This window comes from Engystomops pustulosus, chromosome 4, assembly GCF_040894005.1.
Source record: "Engystomops pustulosus chromosome 4, aEngPut4.maternal, whole genome shotgun sequence".
Classification (NCBI taxonomy): Eukaryota; Metazoa; Chordata; class Amphibia; order Anura; family Leptodactylidae; genus Engystomops; species Engystomops pustulosus.
This window is the reverse complement of record NC_092414.1, coordinates 213,242,911-213,264,056: the sequence shown is the minus strand read 5'-3', so window position 1 is coordinate 213,264,056 and position 21,146 is coordinate 213,242,911. Positions and strand designations below refer to the sequence as shown.

At 44.6% G+C, this 21,146-nt stretch overlaps 1 protein-coding gene and 1 long non-coding RNA gene across 2 annotated transcripts in view; one reads left to right on the top strand and one right to left on the bottom strand.

Annotated features, from left to right (window-relative positions):
• The window catches only part of LOC140128273 (uncharacterized), a 76,226-nt gene extending 71,806 nt beyond the window's left edge, over positions 1-4,420 (bottom strand). The window contains exon 1 of the long non-coding RNA XR_011855131.1: positions 4,336-4,420. This is a non-coding gene — a long non-coding RNA (uncharacterized lncRNA). The remainder of the gene's footprint in view (positions 1-4,335) is intronic.
• On the top strand, positions 1,946-18,198 carry LOC140128271 (uncharacterized). The gene is made up of 2 exons (XM_072149845.1): positions 1,946-2,090; positions 14,801-18,198. Exons 1-2 carry the CDS (start codon positions 2,066-2,068, stop codon positions 16,966-16,968), a joined length of 2,193 nt encoding a protein of 730 aa, XP_072005946.1. The 5' UTR covers positions 1,946-2,065; the 3' UTR covers positions 16,969-18,198.
• The last annotated feature ends 2,948 nt before the right edge of the window (positions 18,199-21,146 follow it).

Sequence of the window (21,146 nt, the reverse complement as noted above, 5' to 3'; positions counted from 1 at the left end):
TGGTACACCTCTCTACGCCATTGCCCATCTGGTACACCTCTCTACGCCATTGTCCATCTGGTACACCTCTCTACGCCTTTGTCCATCTGGAACCTCTCTACGCCATTGTCCATCTGGTACACCTCTCTATGCCATTGTCCATCTGGTACACCTCTCTACGCCATTGTCCATCTGGTACCTCTCTACGCCATTGTCCATCTGGTACACCTCTCTACGCCATTGTCCATCTGGTACACCTCTCTACGCCATTGTCCATCTGGTACACCTCTCTACGCCATTGTCCATCTGGTACACCTCTCTACGCCATTGTCCATCTGGTACACCTCTCTACGCCATTGTCCATCTGGTACACCTCTCTACACCTTTGCCCATCTGGTACACCTCTCTACGCCATTGTCCATCTGGTACCTCTCCATACGCCATTGTCCATCTAGTACACCTCTCTACGCCTTTGCCCATCTGGTACCTCTCCGTACGCCTTTGCCCATCTGGTACCCATCCATATGCCTATGTACACCCTTCATGTCCCCTCATTGCCTAATTAAAGCGATTGATATTGAACAATTCTAATTTTTTGGACATTGCTCTGCCTTCCTTCTGCCAACTTAGTGCCCAGAATGTGCTATTCTTCTGCTGCGTCCCTCTGCATAGTGTGTGCAGTGCACCCCTCAGTGTACCCCCTGAATGCCCAGTTTGAAGAATATCCATTCCTCTTGAATGACTGACTGCTGACTCCATCTCCTCAACCAACTTTGTCTCCTCTATCTATAGACACTCGTCGCACATTTGGCAGCCGAGCCGGATTTCAGGAACACGATCTGGCTCCTCGGCCATACTTTCCAACAATCTTGGCCATGAGAAGAGCTTCGGAGCAACATTTGTCATTGGACAGGAAAAAATAACCTCAACCGAGTCATCATAACACCTCACGAGTGCTCAATGACAATCCCATCCCGGCTCTTCAGCTTCCTCCATCCTCGACGGTAATGATCAGTCTCATGTTGACCAACCCCCCCCCCCCCTCCACCTTTGTATCCCCCTTCCTCTGGAAATATTTGAAGTCTTTATCCAACAAAACTCTCGTCTCCTTTCAAGCAAAAGGGGATGTTCCAGTGAGATAGGTCCAGATCCACGTATGACGCACGTCCCCTGCATTTATTAGGATGGGGTCCTGCCGCTTTGGCAGGAGGAGGAGGAGGACGGTATCATTAGCCATAAATGGGTTTTAAAACAGCATCTTGTGCCCCCTGTGTTCTCCGAGAAGCCCTGTGATGTCAGTACCCCCCCCCCTCTCCGTACACAAGAAGTTTCCTCCCCTAATCACCCGCCAAAAATATTCCCCCTCTTGGTGTCTGTTTCCCTCAGATACCGAACATAATTTCACAGCGCGGTGCGCCGGTTGCGTAACGGTGACACACATTATCTCCTCATTACACGCTTGTTACCCCACTATTATACAATGCTAATTGCGTGGCATTCACTCGGGTCTCGGCGTCGCGAGAACGCCGTATCCTGACAACCTGCTCCTCCACGCGCCGATCTGGGATGCAGCAGAGTTGAGCTCGTCACTCGGCACAACCCGACGTAGTCCGACAGAAGAGTTCACGTCTGTACAACTTCTCCGACGCTACGACTACACAGAATATCTCCCCCTATGACTCAAAGGGGGGCACAAAATAAGCGTAAAGTGGTACCTGGACACATGTGTAAAGTAAAACACAACCTCCCACACACATATATACACACACACACAAACTGCGGCTAACACACCCACGCACAGAACGCCACCACTACCGCAATGCGACAAACACTGATACGTAGGTGCGAGTCACAACTAGCCCACACCCGAGGAGTTACAGACAAATATATATATATAAAAACTACAGTCATTTCTGCAAAACTCTGAAAAATGGAGAAGCTGAAAGGTTGCGATGACCTGCAGACAAAAAAAAACCGGAGATAATCGGAGCCCTGGCGGTCGAGACCGGTGACTAAAAGGGGGGAGTAATAGTCTGCAGTGTAATCAAAAAGATTACGTCCTGGCCGTGGCAAATTACAGGAAAAAATGAATCACATTTGGTGCCGCAGAGGTAAGTGGCCCTTTATAGGGTCATCATCAGTATAATCAGGGGTTAAAAGTGGAGCGATGCTCTGCAGCCAGCACGTGAGGCTCAGCGCTGTGTGGCTCTCAAGGTTACGAGGGAACAAAGGAAGCAATTTTGCTCTTATCACAGTTCAGGTTGAGATGAGCTGCGGGGAAAGGAGTTAACGGACGTCTATGGGGTGAAACTATGTCAACAATGGGGTGCAATGTTCTGCAGATCTAGATACAATGCCTGGGAAAGGTTTCTAGAAAGAGTGATGTGCTGCAGAGTTGAAACAGTTCTAGGAAGAGCGGCGACGCTCTGCAGGAGTATGCGAAAGCCTTGATGGTCTTCAGGTAATGCAGAGGATCGTAGAAAGAGGCTCTGCAGAGAGGGAGCGATGCCCTGCATGGGGAAGCGGAGAATTGCCGGAGGTTAATGGCGCATGCCAAATGTGAGGAAGCACGCACACAAAAGTTCTGGAGACGAATCTGAGGGGGTGATGGAAACGATGCTCTGCAGGTGTTAAAGAAGGGATGCTCTGCAGATGAAAGAACTGATTAAGGCAAAAGTGTGTTCAGTGGCAATGCTCTGCAGGGGTAAGTATAGGGGTGTGCACAGTGGAAATGCTCTGCAGGCGTAAGTATTGGGGTGTGCACAGTGGCAATTCTCTGCAGGGGTAAGTATAGGGGTGTGCACAGTGGAAATGCTCTGCAGGCGTAAGTATTGGGGTGTGCACAGTGGAAATGCTCTGCAGGGGTAAGTATTGGGGTGTGCACAGTGGCAATGCTCTGCAGGGGTTATTATAGGGGTGTGCACAGTGGTAATGCTCTGCAGGGGTAACTATAGGGGTGTGCACAGTGGTAATGCTCTGCAGGGGTTATTATAGGGGTGTACACAGTGGAAATGCTCTGCAAGGGGTAAGTATAGGGGTGTGCACTGTGGCAATGCTCTGCAGGGGGTAAGTATAGGAGTGTACACTGTGGCAGTACTCTGCAGGGGTAAGTATAAGGGTGGGCACTGTGGCAATGCTCTGCAGGGGTAACTATAGGGGTGTGCACTGTGGCAATGCTCTTCAGGGGGTAAGTATAGGAGTGTACACAGTGGCAATGCTCTGCAGGGGTAATGGTCCGCAGGCATAATTATGGGATGCTTTGTGTAGTGTAAATGCTCTGCAGGGGTAGTTATGGGAGGCAATGTTGTGGGCAATGCTCTGCAGAGGTGGATATAGGGGGGTGTGCAGTGACAATGCTCTGCAGGGATAATTGTGAGGCTATATGAATGGGGAATGCTCTGCAGAGGCATTGATGGGGGTCGGTGTTGTGGCAAAGCTCTGCAAGGATATTTATGGGTGGGGGTTGAAGGACAATGCTCTGCAGGGGGGAAACAAGAAGGACATTATAATAGTGTGAGCAGTGACAATGGTCTGCAGAAGAGAGTGTAGTGAGAATGCTCGGAGGGCTAATTATGTGCAATGGCAATACTCTGCAGGAATAATTATAGGAATGTGTGTAAGGACAATGCTCTGCAGAGGGAAATATGGGAGACTGGTGGCAATGTTCTGCAGAGGTTATGATAGGAGGGTGTGCAATGGCAATGCTCTGCAGGTATGATTATAGGAATGTGTGTGGTGGCAATGCTCTGCAGGGGTAAACACTGGCAGCTGTGTGTGCGGTGGCAATGCTCTGCAGGTGAAAATATGGAAGCTGTTTATGGTGGCAATGCTCTGCAGAGGTAATTACAGGAGGGTGTGCGGTGGCAATGGTCTGCAGGTGGAAATAAGGAAGGCTGTGTATGGTGGCAATGCTCTGCAGAGGTAATTATAGGAGAGAGTGCGGTGGCAATGCTCTGCAGGTGAAAATATGGAAAGCTGTGTATGGTGGCAATGCTCTGCAGAGGTAATTACAGGAGGGAGTGCGGTGGCAATGCTCTGCAGGGGTAATTATGGGGGAGTGTGCAGTGACAACGCTCTGCAGGGGTAATTATGGGGGTGGGAGCTGTGACAACGCTCTCCAGACAAAATTGTACTGCAGGGATGAGGTTGGGCAGATAATCAGAGTCTGGAGGAAGAGGCGAGGGGACAGGCAGGGGTTAACACATTGTAACACATCATAGTAACAAAGTTTCCAGGCTCCGGGGTAAGTAATGGGTTAAGTGCCTGCAGGGGCCGAGCCGCGCTGCGCGGGAACAAAGCGATAAAACTCTACAGGTGTCCAGCCAGACAAGAGCAAGAAGAAGAGCAAGGACTTACCCAGACACAGGACCTGCCGAAGAGGAGACCGAGGGCAGGGGAAGAGACAGGCAAAAAGTTACAAAAAGGAAGAGAAATGAGGAAGGGAAGGAGATGGAGAGAGATAAGAGGCAGGAGCTGCAGTCACATGAAGTGTGTGACTCATCCAGAGGAGGGGGGGGGGGGGTAGGTGTGCACAGCAGGTAGGTGTCCTTGCCCTCCTCTCTCACCCCTTATTCTATCTGTCACTCCCAGGCCTGATCCACAACTGGAGACAGACGCAATCCAGACGTCACCGCCGCTGCCTCTCCTCATCTGCAAATGACAATGAGGGAGGGGGGGGGGGGGGATTAGTCACTCACACTCCGGCTCCCAAAATGTCTCTATATATGTAGCCCTGTCATTACACGGCCTGGACATGTCCCCTCTGCTCAGCCAAGCGCAACATTATCTGCCTGTCCATCTCCTAGCCATCCATAGAACACAGAAGTATCTACTTATCTACATAATCCATCCATCCATCCATCCCATATCTATAGTATCCATCCATCCCATATCTATAGTATCCATCCTCCCCGTAGCTATAATATCCATCCCATATCTACATTATCTGTCCATCTCCTAGCCATCCATAGAACACAGAAGTATCTACTTATCTACATAATCCATCCATCCATCCCGTATCTATAGTATCCATCCTCCCCATAGCCATCCCATAGCTATAATATCCATCCCGTATCTATAGTATCCATCCTCCCCATAGCCATCCCATAGCTATAATATCCATCCCATATCTACATTATCTGTCCATCTCCTACCCATCCATGTAACGCAGAAGTATCTACTTATCTACATAATCCATCCATCTAAAGAAGATCTACATTATCCATCTCTCATCTTTCTAACTTATTTACTTTCTATCTATCCATTTATGATGTATATAAGTATCATGTAACTATCTATCTCTTCTCTGGATACATTGTATCTATGTTTCTATCCACCCCATATCTTTTGTATTCTGACTACCTTTCTCATATCTAAACATCACATCCCTACATCTCTTATCTATTTACTTTCTATCTATCTATCTATCTATCTCTTCTATCTATCTATCTATCTCCTATCTATCTCATATCTATCTATCTCTTATCTATCTCCTATCTCATATCTATCTCCTATCTCATATCTATCTCCTATCTCATATCTATCTATCTATCTATCTATCTATCTATCTCCTATCTATCTATCTATCTATCTATCTATCTCCTATCTATCTATCTATCTATCTATCTATCTCCTATCTATCTATCTATCTCCTATCTATCTCCTATCCATCTTCCTAGGTGGAGGATAAGTCGTGCTCGGTCTCGGTTGCTGCAGACTAGACAGCGGTGGAGGCAGTGAATGCACAATGTGAACTGATGTTACAGAACATTAGAGATAATGGGGGTCCGGGGGGCCGGGACATTATCTGGGATGAGATTCTTCTATGGCAGATAGACTGCAGAGGGTCTGATCTCATGTTTGTGTCGGCTGTTACATAGGACTGCAGGTGAATTCCTCTGCAGTGTAGCCCTGCTAGGAACCGTAAGAGTTAAATGGTAAATTGCTGCCCGGTTCACGTGTAAGTGCGGCTATAGGCGACCAGAGGTAATTGATGTAAATGGTTGCCAGTACATCTCCCATATGTGTCTGGATCCCCTCCAGCCAATCAGTGCCTTCCTGCAGCCTGGAGTAAATCTGGAAGGTTCATTCATGATTTTTTTTTTTTCCTTTTTTCTCTGCTCATTGACTCATTCATGTTTTCTCCTCTCATTCACCCCTCCTTCCTCCCCCCATCCATTCACTTGCCAGGCTGCCCGCGCCGCGCATGCCCACTGCCTGCCCCCCATCACCCCCAGGCAGGGCAGGATTCTTATGAATGAACATTGACGTCAGAGAGGGCAGATCCACGAGAGCTTGGGTGGGACACGTGACCAGGGGCTGGGTGGGTATTTAAAGCGGCCGCCGCTGTCCCCGGTGCTGAAACTGCACAGAGACAACACACTGAAGACTACAAAGAGACAGAGAGGGAGGGAGAGAGATCCCTCCGAGACTGCCAGAACAAGTGAGACATAATGAATGCATGTGGGGGTAGTGCCGGGAGGGAGGGTGGGGGGTCATTGTTGCATGCCCTCACCTAATCCTCATCAACGTGTACGTTCCGAGAAGTTGATGTTTGGAGATTAGACGTTCGCATCTGTTGCTTACGACTAGAAACTGTATCAGCCCGTGCCTATAGGTGCGCCCCTCTCTCTATAGTCTACCCCCAACCCGGTACCACCGATGAAATAAACTTTCATCTCTTCCTCGAACTCTCTCCACGTGGGGATTTTCCACCCTTTTATCCATAATGGAGAACCCAAATCTGTATCACGATGTTGCTGCCTAATTCCATGAATAGGGAAGAAGCAGGAGGAGGGGGGGGGGGGGGGGGCTCGAAGCACTGCAACGTATGGGGGTCTCCACTCCGAATGAAAAAAATTACTAAAATTCTTCATGGCACAGAATCATTTTTGTTTAGCAGCTTCTGACTTTAGGTGCAGGAACAATTTCGGAATATTTTTGGATAATTCTTGTGCATCTAAGATATAAGCAATATTGTTGGATTTGCTTTTTGAGATATATATATATATATATGCATTCCAAGAGTAGGGATTGCCGGAAAATCTAATTCTGGTGCATTTTGAAGTTAAGGATATTTTTGGATTATTTTTTGTATATTTATAGTATGTATTCTGACTGTATTACTAATGAGGTCCAAATTTTAAGTATGAATGTTTAGAATATTTTTTGGATTATTTTTGCATATTTACAGTATGTATTCCGACTGCAGGACTAGTGAGGTCCTAATTTTAAGCAAGAAAGTTTAGAATATTTTTGGATTATTTTTTGTATATTTACAGTATGTATTCCGACTGCAGAACTAGTGAGGTCCACATTTTAAGCATAAAAGTTTAGACTATTTTTTGGATTATTTTTAGTATATTTATATATTCCAATTGCAATATTAGTGTGATGCTAATTTTATGCATGTAACTTTAAGAATATTTTTGTATGTAGACATATGTAACATCGCAGTTCCAGACAATGATTTCATTTCTGGTCGGAAACTTGGCAGCAAAATCGAATTGCCCTTTGTTTCTTCTTGATAGAAGGGACGTGAAAATCCTTAATCACAGCGGAGAGGTTTAAATGCAACTAATGAATGAGGGGGCCCAATGACGCATGAACTGACACATCTCATTATAAGAGGAACATTGGCCCCTCGCCTCCCCTCTGCTTCTCGTATAGTCACATAGTGATGGATAAAGATGTTCCCAGCTGCACGGTCTGTGATAGGATGGTGTGGGCATAGTCTCTGATGTATGTCGTGTCTACTGTGAATATGTATCGGATAGATAGGACTTGGACATTGGTAATATAAAGCATAGCTGCACATTCTCTCTGTATATGGTACGAGGCAGGAATGGGGAAGAGGGGCATCAGGTCTACACTTCATGGTGGGGATCGATTGGGAATTGGTGAAGAGAAAATGAAAAACTGACGAGAGCTAATGAAAGTCGATGATGAGATGGAGGGAGACTAGCAACAGGTAGAAAATAGTATCACGGATTGAGGCGGTGGGCAGAGACCAATAACAATAGACGGATCGAGCAGAGAACTGACGTAGGGTAAGAAACGGAGGACGTGAAGAGTGACAGTGGGAGGTGGAAGAGAAATAAGGGAATAGATGAGGCAGAGAAGAACGATACACAACATTGAAGAGGCTTAAATAGTCAAGAAGTGGTCTCCAAACTAGAGGGGGACACAGGTGGACAAGATGAGATGAGGAGGAGGATGAGGTCTCCGATGTAGAGTTGGAGAAGAGACAGTAAAACAGTAGATCGAGCAAAGACGAAGAGTATGAGATGGATGTGGAGAAGAAGATGTGAATAAGACGTAGACCAGGAGACGGGGAACATGCAATGATAAGGTGAAGCACTGAGATGTTTGGGAAATCGTCAATGATAGAGGTGGGAAGTGGACCAAAGAAAGTGAACGTAAGCAAACAGATCGGAGGGCATAGGGATGGTTCTAGTGGTGTAGAAACAGAAAGGAAAGCATAAAGGAGATGATAAAGGGAATTTTTATTTGGATAACCACAAGGTATGGTCCAGATACGTTGAGGAAGACCTCGTGAAGCTGTTGTTGATGCAGGCAGTCAGTACAATATTGACATGTTCAGCTCAATAACAACTACGCCTCTACATCCGAGCGCAAACTGCAACAGCCGGTGTATGTGGTCATCTTCCACCCACGCTCACAGACCCTTATGTTTCCGTAGCTAATTACATTTTGGTATGTGGACAGGAAGGCAAGAGAGTTTGAGCTACAGAAACACATAACAAGAGCATATTGATGAATGACATCAACTGATTGGTCATAGGGAGCATTGCGGAACATAACGATGGAAAAAATAAGCCTGCTAATCTACAAATAGATGGGAAGAATCAGGGGATGGAGAGACCGAACATAACAGGGATGGAGACCAAGGAGATTCACTTAAGGCAAAGGATGAAGGACATATACATAGGCAAGTGATGGAGAACAGGTAGATGGAAAGGAAATGGAGAACACACACATGAGATGGATATGAAGAAGTAGATAGGAAGGAGTCAGAGAACAGGTAGATGGGAAGGAGATGTAGAACAGGTAGATGGGATTGGAGATGGAGAATACGGAGCAGGGAAGGAGATGGAGAACAGGTGGTTGGGAAGGAATCGGAGAACAGGTAGATGGGAAGGAGATGAAGAACAAGTAGATGGGAAGGAGATGGAGAATAGGTTGATGGGAAGGAGATGGAGAACATGGAGCATGGAAGGAGATGGAGAACAGACAAATGAGAAGGAGATGAAAAACAAGTAGATGGGAAGGAGTTGGAGAACAGGTAGATGGGAAGGAGTTGGAGAACAGGTAGATGGGAAGGAGATGGAGAACACGGAGCAGGGAAGGAGATGGAGAACACACAAATGAGAAGGAGATGAAGAACAGATAGATGGGAAGGAGTCAGAGAACAGGTAGATGGAAAGGAGATGGAGAATAGGTTGATTTCGAGGGAGATGGAGAGCCGGTAGATGGGAAGGAGATGGAGAACACGGAGCAGGGAAGGAGATGGAGAACACACAAATGAGAAGGTTATGAAGAACAAATAGATGGGAAGGAGACAAACAACAGGTAGATGGGAAGGAGATTTAGAACAGGTAGATGGGAAGGAGTCGGGGAACAAGTACATGGGAAGGAAATGGAGAACAGGTAGATGGTAAGGAGATGGAGAACACACAAATGAGAAGGAGATGAAGAACAAGTAGATGGGAAGGGTCGGAGAACAGGTAGGAGGGAAGGAGATGGTGAATAGGTTGATAAGAAGGAGATGGAGAACATGGAACGTGGAAGGAGATAAGGAACACACAAATAAGAAGGAGATGAAGAACAAGTAGATGGGAAGGAGACAGAGAACAGGTAGATGGCAAGGAGATGGAGAACAGGTATATGGGAAGGAGATGAAGAACAAGTGGATGGGAAGGAGATGGAGAATAGGTTGATGGGAAGGAGATGGAGAACATGGAGCAGGGAAGGAGATGGAGAACAGGTACATGGGAAGGAGATGGAGAACACACAAATAAGAAGGAGATGAAGAACAAGTAGATGGGAAGGAGTTGGAGAACAGGTAGATGGGAAGGAGTTGGAGAACAGGTAGATGGGAAGGAGATGGAGAACACGGAGCAGGGAAGGAGATGGAGAACACACAAATGAGAAGGAGATGAAGAACAGATAGATGGGAAGGAGTCAGAGAACAGGTAGATGGGAAGGAGATGGAGAATAGGTTGATTTCGAGGGAGATGGAGAGCCGGTAGATGGGAAGGAGATGGAGAACACGGAGCAGGGAAGGAGATGGAGAACACACAAATGAGAAGGTTATGAAGAACAAATAGATGGGAAGGAGACAAACAACAGGTAGATGGGAAGGAGATTTAGAACAGGTAGATGGGAAGGAGTCGGGGAACAAGTACATGGGAAGGAAATGGAGAACAGGTAGATGGCAAGGAGATGGAGAACACACAAATGAGAAGGAGATGAAGAACAAGTAGATGGGAAGGGTCGGAGAACAGGTAGGAGGGAAGGAGATGGTGAATAGGTTGATAAGAAGGAGATGGAGAACATGGAACGTGGAAGGAGATAAGGAACACACAAATCAGAAGGAGATGAAGAACAAGTAGATGGGAAGGAGACAGAGAACAGGTAGATGGCAAGGAGATGGAGAACAGGTATATGGGAAGGAGATGAAGAACAAGTGGATGGGAAGGAGATGGAGAATAGGTTGATGGGAAGGAGATGGAGAACATGGAGCATGGAAGGAGATGGAGAACACACAAATAAGAAGGAGATGAAGAACAAGTAGATGGGAAGGAGATGGAACACACAAGTAAGAAGGAGATGAAGAACAAGTAGATGGGAAGGAGATGGAGAATAGGTTGATGGGAAGGAGATGGAGAACATGGAGCATGGAAGGAGATGGAGAACACACAAATAAGAAGGAGATGAAGAACAAGTAGATGGGAAGGAGATGGAACACACAAGTAAGAAGGAGATGAAGAACAAGTAGATGGGAAGGAGATGGAGAACATGGAGCATGGAAGGAGATGGAGAACAGGTAGATGGGAAGGAGATGGAGAACACACAAATGAGAAGGAGATGAAAAACAAGTAGATGGGAAGGAGATGGAAAACAGGTAGATGGGAAGGAGATGGAGAACAGGTAGATGGGAAGGAAATGGAGAACAGGTAGATGGGAAGTAGATGGAGAACAGGTAGATGGGAAGGAGTTGGAGAACAGGTAGATGGGAAGTAGATGGAGAACAGGTAGATGGGAAGGAGATGAAAAACAAGTAGATGGGAAGGAGATGGAGAACACGGAGCAGGGAAGGAGATGGAGAACACACAAATGAGAAGGAGATGAAAAACAAGTAGATGGGAAGGAGATGGAAAACAGGTAGATGGGAAGGAGATGGAAAACAGGTAGATGGGAAGGAGATGGAGAACAGGTACATGGGAAGGAGATGGAGAACAGGTAGATGGGAAGGAGATGGAGAACAGGTAGATTGGAAGGAGATGGAGAACAGGTAGATGGGAAGTAGATGGAGAACAGGTAGAGGGGAAGGAGATGGAGAACACGGAGCAGGGAAGGAGATGGAGAACACACAAATGAGAAGGAGATGAAGAACAGATAGATGGGAAGGAGTCAGAGAACAGGTAGATGGGACGGAGATGGAGAACACGGAGCAGGGAAGGAGATGGAGAACACACAAATGAGAAGGAGATGAAGAACAAGTAGATGGGAAGGGTCAGCGAACAGGTAGGAGGGAAGGAGATGGTGAATAGGTTGATAAGAAGGAGATGGAGAACATGGAACATGGAAGTAGATGGAGAACACACAAATGAGAAGGAGATGAAGAACAAGTAGATGGGAAGGAGACAGAGAACAGGTAGATGGGAAGGAGATGGAGAACACACAAATGAGAAGGAGATGAAGAACAAGTAGATGGGAAGGAGACAGAGAACAGGTACATAGGAAGGAGATGGAGAACAGGTAGATGTGAAGGAGATGGAGAACAGGTAGATAGGAAGGAGATGGAGAACAGGTAGATAGGAAGGAGATGGAGAACAGGTAGATGGGAAGGAGATGGAGAACAGGTACATAGGAAGGAGATGGAGAATAGGTAGATGGTAAGGAGATGGAGAACAGGTAGATGGGAAGGAGATGGAGAACAGGTAGATGGAAAGGAGATGGAGAACATGTAGATATGAAGAAGATGGAGAACACAAAGATGTTAATGAGATAGAGAATAGATCGATTGGAAGAAGATGGAGAATATATGGGAAGGAGATGGAGAACAGGTCGATGGGAAGGAGTTGGAGAAAAGGCAGATGGGGAACATGTAGAAAGGGCAAGAAACTCATACACTGCCACGAGATGATGAACGTGTAAATAAGCAGGAAATGAAATAAAATATAATATATAATATATATAATAGTTAGAATATAAAGTAGACGTAATTAAACCAGAGATGGAGAACACACACTGAGGCTGGAGATGGAGAACACACAGAAAGGTTGTCGATTGAGTACACGTAACTAGGGTGGAGATGGAGAACCTGTAAATAGGATGGAGAACACACGAAAAGGTTGTAGAAGTTGTACACATAACTAGGCTGAGATGGAGAACGGGAAACAAGGATGGAGAACACATCACTACACTGGAGATGGAGAACATATAACTAGAATGGAGATGGAGAACACATATAGCGGTTGGAGAAGGAGAACCAAGGTAAATAGATGGAGACAGAAGTTAAAAGGGACATAAATTCAAAGAACGAATAAGTAAACTAGTGAAAATAACTTGGAAAACAAGAAAATAAATAATGTAGGTGAAGATCTAAGAAGAGTCATGCTATTAAGCAGGAGGCCACATGAGGTAAGAAGAGACATGTTGAGACATGTTAAGTAATGGTAACATCATCGTAAGAGACTTCAGATAAACACTTGCACAATAGAAAGAGGAACAAGTTCAGTCATAACCTATTCAAGTCTTATTTACATACGAGGTGGAACATCTTAATCCATTGAAAAACTATTTGCTAGGTCCTTAGAAACATCTGCCTAGCAGTCCCCATGAAATGGTTAACCTACAGATGATAATGGGTTTGTTTGCTTCCCCCTCCAGATATTGAATGCAGTAGGGCATCCCCATTGAGAGTAGTAGGAGAGGGGGAACCCTTGGTGGGTAAGGAGATGGTGGTAGTTGGGGGGGGGGGGGACTGGGGGACAACCTCCCACTCACACACATAATGATTCCTCTGCAGTGTCTGGTGCGGCATCCCTGTACATAGAGGATGGGGGAAGGAACGGGAGGAGGGCTGCCACTATCTTCATCCTAGGTTCCTATAGTAACAGCCTATAGTGCAGATAAATTGCCTCCAGGGCCAACGAAATAGCCCTGGATGTGCATTATGTATTATATTGACAATAGGCATGTCAAGTGCATACTGGGAATGTGTACAAGTCAGAGCTAAAGAGGTTGTGTCAGATCAATAGTTAAAAGGATTGGAAGGAAGGGCGGAGGGAGAGATTCTTCCAGGGAATCCCAGATTGTCAGAAAGCTCTCACTACGTGACACTGATCCAGAAGAAAAGGCATGTGGATATTTTCTGACAGCTAAGCAGCCTGGGCTCACAGCAGATGTACATAGTTTCCAAAAGGGTTCCCCTAAAAAAAGGATAAGGATCGGAGTAAGAGAACCAGAAAGAAGGCAATAGTCATCGAAGACTCTACAAGAAGAGGCCACCATAGATGTCATGCATAAGCCTAAAATAATATTAGGATATTATTCCCTCTATAATACGTGATGTTAATGATGGAAGGACAGGAAAAGGTGCCAAATAATTAGAGATAAAGGTAAAAGTTGAGCCCAGGTCTAAGGCATTGTGTATGATAAGGTCTATAAGAAGATCTATAAGAAGGTCTATGACTAGGTCTATAAGAAGGTCTATGACAAGGTCTATAAGAAGGTCTATGACTAGGTCTATAAGAAGGTCTATGACTAGGTCTATAAGAAGGTCTATGACAAGGTCTATAAGAAGGTCTATGACAATGTCTAGAAGAAGGTCTATGACAATGTCTAGAAGAAGGTCTACGACAATGTCTAGAAGAACGCATATGACAAGGTCTATGAGAAGGTCTATAAGAAGGTCTACAAGAAGGTCTATAAAGAGGTTTTTGGTGAAGCGGGGATGTCAATGAAGTATGTAATGATGTTAAGCTGATGTAAAACCAAGTTCTATACAGAGATGAATGTGTTAACTTACAGAAAACTGCAGTATTTCTTGAAGGGAGGGAGCGAGAGGGACCTGCAGAATTTTGTAGAGGGAGGAGACACCTGCATGATTCTAGAAAGGGGGGGCTCGGGAAAGACCTAAAGGATTTCCACATTGGAACTCCCTGACTTTCTCGTTTCGCAACCCCCGCACTCCCATGCAGACACAGCCTGTTTTCCTCCATCTTCTTCTGTCTGCTCCTCTCTACTGCTCTCTCCCTCCCCCCTATCGTCCCTCCCTCCCTTCCAAACCATCACTGAGGCTTCCAAGAAGAGGTTGATCTCAGCAGTAAGCAAAAATGGTGTAATTTCTGTGATGACTTCACAAACCAATAAACACTTTATCTCTTTTTCTCTCTCCCTTCTCCATCTTCCATTCTCATCATTTTTGCTTGTCCCCTATTCCTTTATTTTGCCGATTTATACATTATATTCATATTTATTATAATCATATTTATATTTATGTATTGATTATGTTGTCCCCCCCCATCCACCTGCACACTATGCCTACCTTTCCCTTCCCCTGTTCCTAAAGACATGTTCCCTGCACCCCCCTTCCTCCTCATCCTGACCCTTACCCTGATACACACCCCCTTTTTTCATGCCATGCCTGTGACTGAGGAACAGAGACACCAGACCACCCATCGAACCACACACAGTGATGCAGCACACCCACCAAAACTTGATGACCATGAAGAGACACCCCTTGTCCAAAGTCAGCATGAAAATACTGAAGCCATCCAAGAGAGGGCAAACCATGATGTTCAACCTCCATCTAACTCTGATGATGAAGATGAACTATTTAAGGACATAAGTCCGAAAGACCTCGCTGCTGTGCTCTTAAAAGCATTGAACCCAGACAATGGAGAGCAATCTCCATCAAAACTACCAGAAAAAGTGCCCCCTAGTGACCAAGAGATTGTTAAAGAAGAGATGAGCAATGTAGATGAGGAAAGCTTGACTGAAAGTGTGAAGAGTAGAACACGAAGCACTGATAAAGAGGACACAATTCGAGAGGATGAGAAGACAGATGAAGGTGAAGACATAGAAAGTGTAAAGTCACTTCTACAAGAACTTGAGGCATTTGAACCGCCATCGAAAAAAGTGCAGGATCTTCCTCAAGAAGGGGGTCTTGAGAGTGATGACCTGCAAGAGCTAAGAGAACTATTAGGCTTTGGAGATCAAATAGAGGAGGAAAAAAGAAGCCCGATTAATTCTGTTGCACAAACTCCTCGAAGATTAGAGGAAGATGCAGAAGAACAGGAAGAGGACGAGAAACTTGCCAATGTTGCCCAAGATCTCCTGCTTCAATACCTAATAAATGGAAGTGAAAATGATGATGAAGAGGAAGAGGAGGACGAAAAGGAGAATGAACAAGACTATCCAGTAGATGACTTTGAAGGTGGTCAACGACCACTCTTCGAGGATGAAGAAGAGGGAACCAATCCAAGTAAGAGGTCAAAAGATGATGATATAGAAGAAGTAGATCCCCAAACTATTGATAAACTAATTGAGCTTTCTAGTCGCTTACATCTGCCAGCTGATGATGTAGTAGATATAATAAATGATGTGGAGAAGAGGAAGAGGAGAAGGATGAAAAAGAAGAAAGCAAGAGATGACTTTCTAGGACGCAAGGAAAGAATCAGGAATCCTTCACAATCATGGCCAGATTCTGCCTACTACCCCAGAAGAAAACTTGACCAACAATCTAATTGGCATAAATTAAACACAAACTGGAAAAAGTCTTCTTCCCCAAACTGGAATAGGAACAGATTATCAGAGTCCACCTGGAAAAAGTTGTCAAACCCAATTTGGACAAAACCCAAGTCTAACTGGAATAGAGTATCTGAGCCCAATTGGAAAAAAGAGCCAGAGCCAAACTGGAAAAAAGTGTCAGAGCCAAGATGGAACAAGGTGTCCGTGCCAAGATGGAATCTAATGTCCAAACCTGGGTGGAATAAGGTACCTGAGTCAAGCTGGAATGAAATTTCCAAGCCAAGTTGGAATAAGGTATCTGAGCCAAGTTGGAGTAAGATGTCAGAATCAAGCTGGAACAAAGTGTCAGAACCAAGCTGGAACAAGGTGTCAGAACCAAGCTGGAACAAGGTGTCAGAGCCAAGCTGGAACAAGGTGTCAGAGCCAAGCTGGAACAAGGTGTCAGAGCCAAGCTGGAACAAGGTGTCAGAGCCAAGCTGGAACAAGGTGTCAGAGCCAAGCTGGAACAAGGTGTCAGAGCCAAGCTGGAACAAGGTGTCAGAGCCAAGCTGGAACAAGGTGTCAGAGCCAAGCTGGAACAAGGTGTCAGAGCCAAGCTGGAACAAGGTGTCAGAGCCAAGTTGGAACAAGGTATCAGAACCAAACTGGAATAAGGTGTCAGATACAAACTGGAACAAGGTTTCAGAGTCAAGTTGGAACAATCTACCAGACACAAAGTGGACTAAAGTGGAAGATTCAAGTTGGAATAAGGCATCACAGCCAAGCTGGATGAAAGCTTTAGACCCATACACGCGTAGATATCGTGCACGTCCAGCTCCTTACACCAATTACATACTACCTAGAACCTTCCAGACCCCTCCAAGATACTATTATAAACCTCCAGTCCCACAGCTGGACGACTACTTTGATGATGACCAAGATAAGCAGGAGGAAATGGAGAACTATATTGAAAGGATCCTGCTGAACCATCCCGAGGTATTCCAGTGATATACTCCCAGATCTTATCCCAGTGAAATATAACTAAACAACTTGACCCAGTAAGAAAATCCAGTCCAGCTCCATTATATACAACTCAACTGAGAAAATAAATGGATAAATGACTCATTCACCTTCACTGATCTCAGTTGGATCCATTTAGACCAACTTAAGTAAACTCAGCATCCAATGATTATGTACACATATAGCAAGCTCTCCATTCGAGTGCCTAATAGTGTCAGTGTGACAACTGAATCCACAATAGCACCTTTGCTGTCCAGTATTATTTTAGATGACTATATTGCCTAAAGGTGACCCTACAACCTACTCTATAGGTCCACTACCAAAATGTTAACTATACAAAACAGCCCTTATAGTCCAGAGACCAGGTGGTGTTATACTTGAGGATCTGAACGTGACATGGTCTTTTGGATACTTCCACAATCCCCCAAGTTCAAATGTGGATTTAATTTTCCGGCCAGGTTCTATATAGTCAGTATATTAACAGAATTGCACTATACAAGTTTCCCATTCTCGGTATTCATTTTAATATCCAAGAAGGTGAAACATTAAATCTTTAATCCTTGGGATGACTTAAAGGAGGCACTTATGTAAAACGTAGAAGGTCTATGCACAGTGGAGATGGCTATTTCTGGACATGCTTTGCCACATAGACTGGAGGACTGTTTTATAGATGGTGCTCTCCCAGGTACTGAAGTAGTATATCAGCCCTACTCTACCCAACACTCCCCTGTCTTATTATAGAGGGTGGAGTTAAAAGAACCATATGCAAATATATCAAAATTCGAGATGTCATCCGAGCACCAGAAATATTTGTCTCCACCGTCTGGAGGTAACCAAAGCACTAAAAAAGGTTACACCATCAACCTAAGGGTTAAATATTTACTACACCATAAAAATTGGGAGGTAAAATACGTCTCTCAGTATTGAGCACAATATTTGTAGTCCCATCAACCCCGAAAGAGAAAAAACGAAGATGTCATAGTTATGGGGTACCCGGCCCCTCCAACTCAGATCCCGTCTGAGTTTCCCGTCTCCTCCTGGACTATCTCCGGTTGCATGCCCCCACCCCCACCCCTCCTCTCCATCCAGTGTCTTGGCTGCTGTAGCCTGTTCTGTGATGCTGTTGGTGTTCCTTGCTAATAAACGAGCTTTCTCTCTGCTCCACTTTGTACATATCATATGAATACTTTTGCTAAGGAAATAAAGCGAACTATTTTATTATGAGTTATGGTTGTTATTTGGCCCATGCAAAGGTTGTGGGCCGGGGGATATAAAATTAACAGTTTGGGGTGTCAAATACATGAAAAAAGTGTCCACATTAAAAAAATACAACAAAACCATCAACCACTATCAACCACACCTACGAGAAGGGACGAGCCTAAAGTGTGTTGATCTATAAGACAGATCTGTTTACAATTTGGGTCTCAAGTTTAGACTGCAATGACTATGGATCAGTATTTACCCAAAGACATCAACAGAGTCTATCCGTAGAGTCGTATTTTTTAGTCTCATTGACTTCTACGAGCCGTAATTTTTGAATAACGGAGTTGCTTTTAGAACACACATTTATAAACATATTAGCCTTTGGGTCTTCTATGGAGAGTACCGATCCATAATTATTGGAATTATCAAAGAAATAAGTATTTCCAAACTCCATTGACTTTTACGGAGAGAATAGGAATATGGAAAGCTTCACTAAGACGGACTTCAATCAGACAAACCTGGACAAAAGAAAGTGCAATGCCACAACGACTGGGAAGATGTGGTAGAAACTTAGATGTAGATAGAAGGGGGGAGGGTCATCATATGTTGTTCCCCCTCACTCCTCCCAAAATATCAAGAGTCTCCGTCAGTGCCACAACGACTGGGAAGATGTGGTAGTAATATAGACAGAAGGTGGAGGGTCATCATATGTTGTTCCCCCCACTGCTCCCAAAATATCAAGAGTCTCCGTCAGTGCCACAATGACTGGGAAGATGTGGTAATGTAGATAGAAGGGGGGGGGGGGTCATCATATGTTGTTCCCCCTCACTCCTCCCAAAATATCAAGAGTCTCCGTCAGTGCCACAACGACTGTGAATATGTGGTAGTAACTTAGATAGAAGGGGGGGGTGGATACATCATATGTTGATCCTCCCAAAATATCAAGAGTCTCCGTCAGTGTCACAACGACTGGGAAGATGTTGTAGTAATATAGACAGAAGGTGGAGGGTCATCATATGTTGTTCCTCCCACTGCTCCCAAAACATCAAGAGTCTCCGTCAGTGCCACAATGACTGGAAAGATGTGGTAGTAATGTAGATAGAAAGGGGGAAGGGTCATCATATGTTGTTCCCCCCACTCCTCCCAAAATATCAAGAGTCAGGAGTCTATAAACCAGCCCCAAGTGCTAAAGGTGCTTTACCCATGTACCTTCGCTAGACACCAACACATAACCAGAAGGAAGTTACTGTGGCTGCCCACATCTCTACAGAAAGAAGCCACAAAGTTAGAAGAACCTGCCATGCAAATTAACCTACCCCAAATACATAATTAAAAACTATGATAGAAAAGCATTGCCCTTCACCCTAAATGGTTCCTTTCCATAGATGTAATGTTAAAAAAAATCAGTTTGTAAACTTATATGTAACTCACCTAAAGTGAGTTCAATAGTGTCCTGCATATGCATATATATCGCTGCACTGCCCTGCCTCCCTAGTCCGGATTGACAGGTCTCACTACTACAAACATGCTGCCGGTATGGAACTAGTACATCTGCCAAAATTCTACATGTCTACAGACATATACAGCTCCATTTATATTCACCTTCAGGGGCAGTTGGAAGTTGTACACAATCCCTTGCTGGAACGATGAGAGAAAGGAGACACATACAGTGGCTGTGTATAACTCAGCACTGCTACATCATTAACCATTCCGTCAGAAAAGTGACCTGGCTATATCAATCACAACTCACCAACCAGTTCACATGGATTTTCAAAACAGCTGAACTCCAAATTATGAAGAAACTTCATGGAGTACAAGACAGGGATCAGGCCTCGCCAAAACTTCATCCTTTATCAGCAGGTTACAGTCACCATTGTACAGTATCTGACGCGTTTTGGGCAAGATACAAATCAAACACCCTTAACGGAATTCCACCATGAGTTTACCGATAGTAGATGTGTCTTAATAAGAAGTTCCTGAGGACATCTTTTATTATAACTCTTTTACCATGGGGTGCTGAGGCTACGTCACCTGAACCCCTAAGAGAGCCTCGTATTTTAATTAATGGACTCCCCCTATATTTCAGCAATCATGGGATATAGAGTTATAATGAAAGAAGTCCTCCGGAACTTCTATTCAGGACACATCTGCCATCACTAAACTGATGGTAGATGTCCTTTAATGATCAAGTGTGTTTGATTTTTAGTGATTTTTATCGCGCCCAAAACAGTCATCTACTGTATGATGATGTTTTTACAAGAATTAATAAAGGATGAAGTCTAAGTCGTAGTGGAAGGATCCCTCTCTTGTACTCATTTTGTGTAAAATACTTTGCGCCAAATGTAAAAGGAGTTTATTCAGTGTTTTAGACATAATATTTGTCAGATCTTGAGGTTTTCTTCATCAAAGCTCAGTTATCTGTTCCTAAGCCGTTCATTGTTGGTGGTGAACATCAGCGTAACTTCATTGGGCAGTGTTGTACCTATAGAGGTCACAGTTGTTACCAGCCCCCAAGCCATTGTAACAAAAACAAAACCTAAAGAACTCCAATCCGTGTTCCCAGACCAATAAAAGTTAGAGGATATTTACATCCATAACATCGAAACCCAGTTATATTGGTAGAGAGATACATAGAGTCTTCATACTATAAGCAATCGGAAGAAACTCAGCTGAAGTGGTCCCTAAACAATCTTTAAAACTAAGCCTTGGGTCCCATAATGAGCGGGACTTCGCATGCCGTCTGTCAGAGCATCTGGCAATTTCTTACGGTCTGCAAATTTGATCTAGTTTTTCAGATCATTGTGCGACAGGCGAGGAGTTTTTATTAGGCCAATGAAGCAAAGGTGGAAAGATTGAAACTAGATGGGGGGCCACATTTTTTTTTTGACAGCCATAGAAGAACCAACATGAGGGTCAGAGTAATCGACTGATAGTTTAAGAAGTCAACATAGTGGGAAACTTCA

Coding starts and splice junctions, on each gene's coding strand:
- LOC140128271 (XM_072149845.1), top strand. CDS start 2,066: ATGAATCACATTTGGTGCCGCAGAG. Junction 2,091..14,800: donor TCACATTTGGTGCCGCAGAG/GTAAGTGGCCCT, acceptor CTGTTCCTAAAG/ACATGTTCCCTGCACCCCCC.